This window comes from Malaclemys terrapin, chromosome 9, assembly GCF_027887155.1.
Source record: "Malaclemys terrapin pileata isolate rMalTer1 chromosome 9, rMalTer1.hap1, whole genome shotgun sequence".
Lineage (NCBI taxonomy): Eukaryota > Metazoa > Chordata > Testudines > Emydidae > Malaclemys > Malaclemys terrapin.
This window is the reverse complement of record NC_071513.1, coordinates 70,506,329-70,519,382: the sequence shown is the minus strand read 5'-3', so window position 1 is coordinate 70,519,382 and position 13,054 is coordinate 70,506,329. Positions and strand designations below refer to the sequence as shown.

At 40.9% G+C, this 13,054-nt stretch overlaps 1 protein-coding gene across 1 annotated transcript in view; it reads right to left on the bottom strand.

Moving 5' to 3' along the window:
- NYAP2 (neuronal tyrosine-phosphorylated phosphoinositide-3-kinase adaptor 2) overlaps positions 1-13,054 on the bottom strand; it is a 177,248-nt gene that overhangs the window by 91,441 nt on the left and 72,753 nt on the right. The window contains exon 2 of the mRNA XM_054038887.1: positions 10,903-11,201. Within this exon, the coding sequence (XP_053894862.1) occupies positions 10,903-11,201 (299 nt within the window). The remainder of the gene's footprint in view (positions 1-10,902; positions 11,202-13,054) is intronic.

Sequence of the window (13,054 nt, the reverse complement as noted above, 5' to 3'; positions counted from 1 at the left end):
TTCTCAAACTTTTGTACTGGTGACCCCTTTCACATAGCAAGCCTCTGAGTGTGACCCCCTCTTATAAATTAAAAACACATTTTTATATATTTAACATCATTATAAATGCTGGAGGCAAAGCAGGTTTTGGGGTAGAGGCTGACAGCTAGCGACCCCTCATGTAATATCCTTGGGGCCCCCTGAAGGGACCCGACCCCCCGTTTGAAAACCCCTCTAGTACACTTTTAGACAGTGCTCAACTGGAAGAGGGACAGAGCCCCACTGAGGGAAAGTTCCCTATCTTTATCTCCACAACAGGTGGAGAAAGGGAGAAGAAAGTAGCTTGCAACTGAAAAGAGTGTGTTGAAAGTGACTTTCATTTGGGTACAAGGTTCTTCCTCCTTTCCCGTCCCTGTGGCTGCTCCACAGTGGTTACTGCATCCCCAACCTTACAGTAAAATGCAGCCCCCAGATAAAGGAAACAGAGGCTCAGGACATAGAAGTGAAAGGTCTCCCTCTGTTCCCCCTTACAGGAATGCATAACTGCATATCATGTAGTTTTTTCCTTTCAGTTTGGATTCATAGCAAAACAAAATGCCTGGTTTAAAAGCATGCTGGAGAGAGGTTCCACAAAAAAATTTGAGCCTTCGTAAGTTTTTGTCCTGAGCTGTGTCTAAAAGCCAAAAACTCAAATGTTTCCACAGAACTGAAATTCTTCAATATTTCATTTCAGAAACACCAAAACTTTCCAACGGCAAGAATGTTTTGGTGTTTCTGAAGTGAAATATATTCCCCAATCTCTGCTCTGGCACTGTAGTGACACCATAAAGGGGGCATAAATTATATTCACACTCATTCTAAGGACCCTGTGTATTGCCGAATGGTATTCAGGCACTCTAATGTACATAAAAAGAACAGGAGTACTGGTGGCACCTTGTGGACTACAGCCCACTTCTTCGGATGCATCCGAAGAAGTGGGCTGTAGTCCACGAAAGCTTATGCTCTAATAAATCTGTTAGTCTCTAAGGTGCCACAAGTACTCCTGTTCTTTTTGCGGATACAGACTAACACGGCTGCTACTCTGAAACCTGTCTAATGTACATGAGACTCAGGACTAGGGTGACCAGATGTCCCATTTTTAAAGGGACAGTCCCATTTTTTGGGACTTTTTCTTATATAGATGCTTATTACTCCCCACCCCCTGTCCTGTTTTTTCACAGTTGCTATCCGGTAACCCTACTCAGGACCATAGTATTGTCATTTAAAGCTGTTCTTTGCACCAAAATGGTGAGAGCAGGGCTTTTTATTAACGTCTGAGCCTCTTTCATATGAACTGCTCAGAATCTGAGATGATCACAGTCAAAGGAGAAAGCAAAACACTGCAAACTGACTTCTCTGAATTACTGCCAGGCAACCCCACTGATTTCAGTTTATTTGATTGAAGTCAATGGGGTAGCCTGGATATAAGTGAAAGCAGAATTTGACCCAAGTACTTATTACAGAAACAAAGTTCTTTGTTATTTTCCCCCTTATCCTTCAACTATCATTGCTGTTGGCACATCCTTCTTGAAATTGGTTGCACAGCACACATTCATTTAGAAAGGAACTAGATGTTTTTTCTCCGTATCTACGTAAAACCCATTAAAAATTCAAACCTCAGATGCGAACATTATTCACTTAGAACAGACATGAAGGAAACAATGTGGAGAAAAAGTGGAAAATAGATAGAGTTGGTGTGTTTCACATAACTGCTTACACTGAAGCCATTGGCATGGCCTTGAATAGGAACAACCCTGCATATGACATCTGGGACAGATCCGCCGAAGACAATGGAGCTATGACAATTTACATTATCTGAAGATGTGTCTCCTGGTGCTTCAGGTCATAATAATGCCTTGCCCCCACTTCAGGGATCCCTCATATGGTGCATTAGCAGATACCAAATATGAAGGCTTTGCAATGACAGCTACAGCAATGATCCAGCTTCTCTTCTGACAAGCAAGATTCCACAGATTAAGAAGCTTTGCCCTATAAGGTGCTGAGCACTTCCTGCACTACTGTGCCCTTCTTTTTCTTTTCAGAATGTCTTTCTTCATCTATTTATCGCTGCAGTTCCAGAGGTCACTATACTGCCTGTCACCAGTGCGTTAGCTAGCACCTGATCCTGCACAGCTTTGATCTGGTGATTACTCCTAATTTACATGAGTAATATATAACAATAACACTTATCTCCTTATGTAGCACTTTTCATTAGTAGATGTTAAACTGCTTTACAAAGGAGGGCAGTATCGTTATCCCCATTTTACAGATAGGGAAAATGAGGCATAGAAAGGGGACATTATTTGACCAAGATCAACCAGTGGCAAAGCCAGAAATAGAACCCGGGTCTCCTAAGTTCTACTCTAGTGCTCTAACCACTACGCCATTAACTACAATGGGGCTAATTACTTGCATGGAGTAAGGGTTTGAATGTAAATAGCATCCTATAATTGCTGTCAAGATCACTCATCTCAGCTTTGAAGACAAACTAATAAATAATTCAGAGCAATGGATCAATATTTGGGGCTTCTGTGTTTTTGTTTTTAAAAGCCCACATGTCAGAACATAAACTAGTTCCATAGGGGTGCTCAGGCTTGGGATATTGTCATTACTGGAACCTTTAGAGTAAACTTCATTGTTGTTTCAGTGTTTTCTTAGGGCCTGTGATTATAATTACCTGATTGAGGGGTGTTTTGTTGCTGCTGTTGTAGTGTTTATTCACCCTAAGTAATAAAACCCAAACATTTAATAACGTCCATTGTTATAAACACAAATCTAATTCAGTCAAAACTGTCCCTATGGAGGAGACAGTTAATCAGATGTGGGCTTTCTGCACGTGGGGCAGAATTAAATTCAGCAAAAGGCAGGACTGATATACAGGCCCAGCTACTGTATTCTCAGGGAAGTGACAGTGGGCCAAGTCCTTCCATGGGTGTGGCAGGAAAGAGGATGCTAGAAGCCTTCTTCTTCTTGCAAGGCCCATCTTAGGACAGGACAGAAAGGACTATCTTGCAGTTAAGGCATTCAAGTGAGTCATTTAAGCCCAGATCCACAAAGGTTCCTAACTTCCGTGGAAGTTAGAACCTAAATACCTTTGTGGCTCTGGGCCTTAGCCATCACTGCTTTACAGGTTAAGCGGCAGCTTGCAGAGAGACTATTTCCTTTCTCTTTTGCTTTGTCTGCCCTGTCTATTTAGATGATAATCTCTCCAAGGCAGGGACTGTGTCTTTTGCTATACAGTGCTTAATATAATGGAGCCCTGCACTCTGCTCGGGCCTCTAGATGCTATTGGAAAACAAATAATAATATATAAATAAATAATGCTAATGGGACAGGTTCATCTGCATTCAAAGGCTGCATCTACACTGTGAGCTGGGGTGGGATTCTCCGGCTCGTGTACACATACTCACACTGGCACAAGTATAGATAGCACTGTAGTTGGAGTAGCACAGGTAGTAGCAGCAGAGGCATTGCTGAGCCAAGCAGAATACAGACCGAGACATTTCAGGCGGGTTTGTACTCAGCATGGCTCAGCCATGCTTATGCTCCTGCTACCTGTGCTACTGTGGCTAAATGGCTATTTATACTCATGCTGGCTCAATGAGTATGCAAGTGCAAGTATGTGCACATGAGCAGGGATATCATGCCTAGTATAGCCATAGCCAAAGAAGCACAGGGACTGTTCCCTCCCTACTCCCTTGATGCGTGTGTATGTGTGTGTTGGGGGGAGGGGGAGTAAGTCTAGGGAGTGGTCTTGCTCCCCACTCTGCACTAGTACACAAAGTGAAACTGGCTTGGTACTGGTGTGGGGTGCCAGCTGCACCTGGTGTTGCACCTGTATCCTTTGGAGAGCTGGAGGGATTCTACATAGCAGAATTCCTCTCTGAGTTCCACCAAGTCTCCCTCCCCTTCCTCCCACACATACCCTGAACATAGAGCCATACATTAGTGGCACACTTAAGCCTAGTGTTAGATGCATGCAGTTCTGTTTTTATTTTTCTATTAATCATCTGAAAAGCTGGAATTAACTCAAGTGTAATTTACATGCTAACCAGTTCAGTAATATTTACTGTAAAAATATTATTCTTGATCATCTCCGAAAGGTGTTAAAAATAAAGCTGTGACAAGAATTATAACATAGCATCAAGGAGTGGACACAAAATTATGGTCTTTAGTTCTTTTGTTGACAACAACCCCACAGAATGTATACTGAGTTGGAATTTGAACTTGTGTATTCCAGCTGAAATGCCTGTATTTCAAAGCAGTGACCATTACAATTGCCAAGGTACGAACGGTAATGAAGAACCACCACCGCATGAAGCTAATACAGACAATGATGGAGAACAGAAAATTCTTTGTGAACTTTTGTGGCAAATGGTGACAACAGAAGAATGGCCTCCCACAAAGTGGTGTCTCAACACCTGCATTAGTCAACATCTACACAAATGACCAGCCAAGCTGCTCTGGCACAAAATGATTTATTTATCTACGCAAGGAATGTGGCATAGTAGCGAGTAGGTGAATGTACTTAACACCTTATATAAGTACCCTGCAGCAAACCATCAGTGCATTCCACTGTGCGATCAACTGGCACATTGCTACTCCTTTGGTGAACACACCCATGCAGCATGGGCACAATCCCCTCACGCAAAGAAGCTAGACCCTGCACATAATACTGCCTGCTGCTATATTACAGGATGCCGTAAGACTATCCATATCAACAGCCTCTACATCCTCACAGGTATTGCTCCTCCGGATGTACTCCAGGAAGTTACAGTAGAGTTGAGCACACAAAGCTAATGTGCAGATCTAAGATAGCCACTATATGACACTGGCTCCAAGTCAACTGAAGTCACAACAAAGTTGTCTTGCCATTGTTAAACCCCTAACATTGTCACCCAAACAGACAAGTGTTCAGTTATGGCAAACAAAAGTGGAGAACGACCTTGTAAGCCTCTTTGCTCCAGCTCCCAGCGGTCGAGCACCTACCTGGTGCAGATCAGCCCTGGATTACATGCCCCTAATCAATGCCATAGTGGAGTTGGCTGGTCTAGAGATGCACTGATCAAGTGGGGCTACATCACTGGCCCCCGCATCTGTGACTGCAGCAGAAACTTGAAGCATCTCCTGCAATAAGAGATGCTTGAGCATGAATGCTCTTCCAGTGACCTGGCAGAGTGCAACGATCGGGCAATCACATGTGCACAGACATGGTCCGAAGCAATTTGAGGACATAACAAGAAGAAGAATCAGTAAAACAAACACCAAATTATTTTTGGTTTTGCCTCTGCATTTTTTAAAGTCCCATTCTGGCCCACTGTGACCTCGTGAAGAGGAGGTGTTCTATTTAGCTGTCCATAGTGTGCATGTTACCCTAACATAGCACTGTTTGCTGTATTTACAGCGCTTATAAACTGAAAAGCATGAAGTGCCAAACACAGTTGCAGCATGTCAGGCATATGTTGCTTGATGTCACGCAGCATTAATCTATGTGGATGATATGAAAGTGGCAACTCAGTGTACCGACCAAGAGGATTATATTCAAACAGTGATTGGATACAAATTAGTGACAAACTGGAGAATGGTCAATAGGTTTACTAGGAACCAGGTACAAAATCTCTTAGGGCTCATTTTGGCTGAGCTCCCTCAACTCCCACTGAAGTCAATGTGAGTTGAGGGTGCTCAGCACTTTGCCTGACCAAGTCCTTAGGAAGGAAATGCTTTTAAGTTCCTGCTCCATTCAATTCAATGAGAGTTTTGCCATTAGCTTTAATGGGAGTAGAATCAGAATGTAATTGAACAAGAAGATAAGGGAAGAGGTATGAGGATAGAAATCTAATTTATTTTCTATGGAATAATGAGTTCAGCTGTGTTCTGTTCTCTTTCCTGTAGCTCCACATGAGTTTTACAGGACATAAGTATTACAATGGATAAGCGCTAAGGATATGTGTGGGATTTAATATTCGGACCTGATCCTGCAAACCCTTACTCGAGTAGTGTCATTGCCTTCAACATTTTCAGGTCAGCTCTTGCAATGCGGCAATGGAAACCCAAGCTTTGTTTTTCCAGTGACTTTTAATGCTTTAGGGAGACATCCAGTAGACTAAAATAATTCAAGATCTGGTCTTCTCACAGAACTTCAGCTCATGGGTAGTAGAAATACCATGAAAAGGTCCATTATTATGTCTCCCTAAGGTGCAAACAACACAATGAAAAGGTATCAGCTGTGTGTACCTATACACTAGGTTAAACATAATGTAACTTAAGTGTAATAAATACATTTATAGATATTGCAGGCAGGCTGTATTTCTCATCTTGTGCTCTTTTTGCATGTGGAATGTCACCCCAAGTAAATGATCGATGTCCACACACAAAATAGAAATGTGAAATGTATAAAGTGACTTCATAAAATTAAAAAAAGCAATTAAGCACACAAATCCTAGTGCAGGCTCATATGTCATAGCTACAGTACTAACAATCAGTTCCCCAGCACAGAATAATTCCCAAGCTGGTAACTAGATTGTCCTGTCTTTTAATACTGCATGGTCTATTCTCCATTCAGTGCTTGTAACTTCCATTAACATCAATGAGTATGCATATGTGCCTAGAGTGGTAGAAGATACTGCTGTATGGATTTGAAACTTGTTTACAAATTCTTCAGAAAAATCACATTGTGCTCATTGTTCTTGGTAGAAAGCTATTACAGCTGCATTGGAACCTCTGCTTTTGTTCCACTTTTTTCTGATCAGAGGGACCAGAAAATACACAAGAGCAGATAGAAGGTAGCGTGGAACGCAGAGAAAAATAATTCAGCTGTGGGAATCTGCCAGCAGAAAGGGGGGTTGCAGCAGAAAGGTGGTTATTGAAACTGCAGATCCAAACCTGCAATGGCAACCTCAGCTGAAAATAAGCAAAGGAGACAACCATCAGTGACTGCATATCTTACAGCTAACAGAGTGGCTAGACTGAGCTCTTTGCTCTTAGTTCCTGTTAGAATCCAGGCGACTGGGAACAAGCAACTGTTGCAGCTTAAGGGCCAAACTGTGGCTGGCTTCTGCATGGGCAAGTACACTCATAGTTACAGGGAGATGTTCCTTGTCCCCACCAGCAAGATCAGGCAGGACCTGATCCTGCTGATTGCAATCCCTGAATGAAAGGGTAATGTGGCTTTCTGGCCTGAAGGCTGGAGCCAGGGGGAAATGCATGCTGCATTTTGTTTTTGTTTTTTAAAGCGATGACTGCATTTTTCTAGCACCACTGAAGGCACTGTGTCTACCTTTGCTCTATTTAGGCGTATTGGGGAAGATTTTCAGTGGCACAGATGTTAGTTAGGGAATCAACTCCCATTAATTTTCAGCAGGAGTTGGGCATCTAACTGCCATCTGGAACATCTCCTCCTTTGTCTCCGGTCACTCCCACTTAGGTGCTACACCTTCACAACCCCACAGCACAGCTGTTGCTTGGGAAGAGCTGTAATTTAGCTATTAGTAGTTTAAGGGTAGTTCAGCTTAGTAGCAGGGTGAGGATCCTGGCAAAATAATATCAGAAAAAGCTACTTGCATATATGGAGTGAATACTTATTGAGGGCCAAATGCTGCCCTGATTCATATTCATGCAATAAGACTCAATAGGGTTACACAAGGAGTAGTCAGGGAAGAACACTGCCCTTGAAATATGAAGCAACAGCCAGGGAATGGGAAAAAATGTATTGCATAATAAGGATCTTCTAACATATTTCTTCCATTAACAGGCACACAGCTAGGGTGGAAAAGGCTGGTTATAAGCCAGGAAACATCATTCTTTAAATAAATTATTAGACAATGTAGGAAACAAAAGGAATTGAGAACTGCATAAAGCTACTGAAAGCTCTAAATCCATTTCAGTCCAACTCCTGTTTAGCTCATGTGGCAACAGTTCAAGCTCACAGCGGGTGGTTAGCAGCTTGGGTGGGGAGGTAACTGGGAATTTCTGAGAGGCACTGCCTTTTGAACAACTCCGATTACAGTATTAGTAATTGCCTTTCTCCAAAGCTAAATATCCTCCCCAATTGACTACTTGTAGAGGTTACTGAGCAGAAGAAATGCTCAGACAGAATTACAGAGCAGTGGGGTAGATGCCTCACATTCAGGTAACACACACACACACACACACACACACACACACACACACACACACACACACACACACACACACACACACACACACACACACACACACACACACACACACACACACACACTCTCTCGATCTCTCTCTTAAATGGACACCATAAGTGAGGATTTTCAAGAGTGACCTGACTCTGCATCCATTAAAGTCAATGGTAAAACGCCCCTTGACTTCAGCAGGGACAGAGTTAGACCAAAGCTCAGCATTTTTGAAAATCACATCTTCTGAGATGAAAAAAAAAAAGTCTCTTGTGCATTCCTCACCCTTTTTACTAACAACACTTCAAAGGATTAAAACAAAATCAACTTTTAAAATCACATTTGCTTTTTACTGGTTTTTATTATTTAATTATTTATATTGCAGCAGTGCCAAGGACCCCCAGCCATAGACAAACACAGAAAAAAGAGAGGGTTCCTGTCCCTAAGAGCTTACACGGTCACTCTTTATTCTGTTCTGTTCCCTTCTGTATTTCTTTAAGCCTGGACAGTGAAAATACATCAGTCAGTTCCACTCCTCTTTATATTTGTTATGTGCCATACAAGACAAAAAGCAAGATAATGTCCCCACCCTGAAGGAGCTTACTTTCTAAAATATCTCTTTCAGTTTGCCAAGCACTAGGGCAATGATATGATATGGGTTGCAAAACAACTGTTTCTATTGGAAGTTTAAATCTCCATGGAAAGACAGCCTTAGATTCTGTAAAAATTCGGTTTTATAAATCCAAACATGTGGAACAAATGTCAGCTGATGAAGGCCCTTTAATTAGTAAGGGACAGGGGAGGGGCGGAGAGAAGAAAGAATAATATAGCCTGATAGTGTACGCAGAGATATAGAAATATACCGATCAAATTAAAGAGAGGTCACAGGACATTTCTCTGTCTTAGAAATTGCTCCTTAAATCACAGGCAACCTGAATATGCTGTGATAAAACACACACTGGAGCATTATCACATTGCTGTATAATGAAGTTGGGCTAATGTGTGTCAGCACAAGTTAAAAAGATTTTCACACTATAGCAAATTTGGAACAAGAACCCTTATACCAAAAGCAATTTAAGGAGCCACTACATTTCTGTTTCTTACGCTATTCTTATGTATATTCTTATGCTTATTCTTACGTTTTAAACAAGGAAGGACTTGCTAACTCCCAGTCAAGTTTCTCCTATCTACTGTCAGAGTCATATTTAAAACATCTATTGCTATGGAATTATTGTGATGTGACAGATTCAATATTTTGACTTCACCAGCATCAGGAAGAGGAAGAGAAAGTGGGTCACAACACAGAAGCCCTATCATTTTTTCCAAAATGGATCATTATAGGATAGAATAAAAAGACAACACACATTATATTAAAGATTATGTTGACAAATCTCTCTTGCCTGGGAAGTTAAATTAATTTTCTTCCAAATTAGCCAGTGGACCAGATTATAGACACCAGAGTTGGAATCATCGCGAGTTGCCATTAAAGTATACCTGTAACATTTTTGTGCAAACATCTTTGCAAAAAATCCTATATTTGTTTATAGAAAACAACAGCTTTGTTTCATAATTTTCCATAGGTGAATCTCCCCAATCCAATAACACAAAAAGCCGAAAGGTCACTTGATATCAGACCTGTCAGTGATACAAGGCTGACTATTGTCTCTTTTGGCCTTGGGCCAGTGAAATATTGTGGGGATAAATCCTGGAGGAAATGATGGAAAATTATGGCAAACAGCTTAGTTTTTTAAATGGCAGCAGTTTAAAGCTTGGGTTTGGAGTGTTAGAAGTTGGATCTGGATCTATGGGCAGAGTGACACAATGAAATATGCATGATAAATTCCATTTTCAGATTGTTTTACCTACTAACATATGTGAGATATAAATCTGTGATCTAATTCAATCTCTGTCTATAAATAGCCAGTTGAGGTAGGAGTTTTGAGATTTTTTTATTGCCTTTTAAAAATTCTGATTGGTTAAAAAAGGGTTATAGCACGAACAAAGCCAACAAGTATTTCTGACCACAACCCAGCACCCATGGACACACACATGGAGAGCAATACACCACATCAAGTGTCATAACTGATATGTAATGTGAGGAGAGAGAGTAGACCAGCACTGACCAAAAATAATCGGAGTCATTCTGACCCTAAGGACTCCCTTTTACATCTCACACTAGGAAGCAGAACTAGCTTGATGTCTCCCAGTAGGGAGCAAAGCTAGTCCTCTTGCTCCACTAAAGACAATTCTAGCATGGAGGGGAGGAAGGAAAGATCCTAATAAGTTGTCCCCTCCTAAACAGTTTGTGGTGGAGAAGGAAGGACCTCGTACCCTGCCTCCTTTTCACTGTTTCTGCTGAGGGGTTGGGGTGGAAAGAGAGGGCACAAGTTTTGCCCTAAACTGGGAAGATCAGGAGAAAGGCAAGAATCCTTCTAGGTTGATTCATCTAATAATGGTTGTTTTAACATTCCTTCCAAAAGCCAATGTTGCCTCTGGGCAATATACACCACCTCTGCAACTATTTTTACCTTTGGGCAATATTTTACTGCTATAGTTCTGAGAGAGAGACTTTACTTTTGTAAGTACTCTTGTAATGTATCTTTGTCTAGGAAAACAGTACTGGCATGGTTACATAAACTACAGGTAACATGTTTGCAGTGTTTCAGGAAAACATTATGAATAGGTTGACCTTAACATTGGGTCTCTCTAACACCATGTTTCAAATAATTGTATTGTTTACCTTCAGTCTTGTCCGGTAGTTTCCCACTCTTACTTGTTCCAGAGTTGACCGTTTCAGATGAGGTGCTCAGTTTGGTGTTGGGATCTCGTTTAGGTTTTGGTGGAGGTTGTTTACGAGAGCAGCTACTGCTTTCATCATCGGTACCTCCAACCGAATGAAGAGACTGGGATCTCACGGTAAAGCCACTAGAGCAAGGATGCGGCAGTCTGTCCTGAGGAGCAGGCATTGTCATAAATCCCATGCGGAAATGTTTGCCCACATAGCTTCCTTCATTTCCTCTCGCGACTTCTCCACCTATGCTGTAAGAGAAAAGCCATACACATATAGGTAAGGGATCTACCTGCGTTTGAACAGCACCTAAAAATGGGGCCTCTGGACATTAATATTTAATAATCAACATCATCATAAAAGCTTTTATATAAAAAAGTTTCAGTGATATAAATTTCAATGGAATGGGAGTGTGTGGATTTTTTTAGTTGAGATATGGATCTAGCCTTAGGAATTAAAGGGTAGAGATTTGAGATGGTCAACGAAAGGGGATAAAAATTAAGAATTTTAATTTTTTCCTTCTTTTTTAATTTGAAACATTTTAATCAGCTCTGTAAATAGTTCATTGTGTGCATGAGAAGGAAATTTTGCCCCAAATGTCAATACTTTTTCTTATTTATTTTTCAAAATTTTGAAACATTATTTTTTTCTTACATTCCAAAAATACTGACCAGTTCTAAGAGAAATGGGCCTAAACTGTCAGTGACAAGATGGAGAAAGCCCATGTTCTTAACTTGCAAAACCTCTTTTAGATAGTATACAGGTCCTTCACTTTCACAATTCCTTCTTGTGTTCCAGACATGTTGGTGTGTCATGGCTGATTTGGGCCAGATCTTCTTTTCCCCTCAGGGACCTACCTACCCACTGGCTTTATTTTATAGTCCTGCTTTAATGAGCCAATATATCATACATTAGTGTGGAGTATAACAAGCTATTTATAACTTTTAAATTTCCCTTCTAGCTCTTCAGCAATATATACATTTTTTCTCTTCAGCAAGGCTAAAAATCAAACCAGGCAAAACCATTCTGTAGCTATTATAAGCCAACACAGAAAAGTCTTCAGAAGTGAATGTCGGGTAAAATTTTCAACTCATCACAGCATAAAAACTTCTCTTCTGATTTTTACCAAACTTTTCAGGTAATAGCCACCTCTGGGATAAGATGCAGTAGGCAAATGTTCAGGAAGAATCTCTCTTTCTCTCTCTGAAGTAGTTAGAGGGTGAGGTTTAAAAATCAGTAATAATAGGAAATCCGTTTCAGTTTTAACTATGAAATAGCTACTGCAATTCTACAAATACTGCTTTTATATTGTTATCAAACAGTTGAAACCCCCTAAAATAACACTACTTTAAGTAGTTAATTTGACTTTTTTATTTTAAATATATTTTTCTGTTTCCCACTCTAACTTTTCTTTTTAAATGGTTTCCTACATGGCCTTTTTCACTCTTATCTCTGGTTTATAAAATTTCATAGGGATGTTCACCGAAATCATTGTCAAGTCAAAAATCAAGGTACAATGTAAACTCTATATTTACTGCCATATCCCAAGCACTTTCTATTACTGACGCCACATGAAAATCTGAAGACTCTACAAAATTGTAAGCTCTTTGAACAAGGGATCATCTTTTTGTTCTGGGTTTGTACACCTCCAAGCACGGCGGGGTCCTGGCCTGTGTCCAGGGCTCCCTAGGTGCTACCATAGTACAAATAATAAACAACAATAAAATAATAAAACATTAAAAAATGCTCATCCCATGTTATTTTAGGGTAGCAAGCAGTTTACTTCTAAATTTTGTATGTAGTGAGAACAACATCTGGCGAGATATAATTAGTGCATTTTATCAGTCTGTGTCTATATCTAGTATTTGATATATTATATGCTTGAAACTTTAAAAGTAATACTAAGGGTAGGTCTACACTTACTGCCGGGTCTGGCAGTAAGCAATCAATCTTCTAGGATCGATTTATTGCGTCTTGTCTAGACGCGATAAATCGATCCCGGATTGATCCCGGAAGTGCTCGCTGTCGACGCCGGTACTCCAGCTCGGCGAGAGGAGTACGCGGCATTGACGGGGGAGCCTGCCTGCCGCGTCTGGACCCGCGG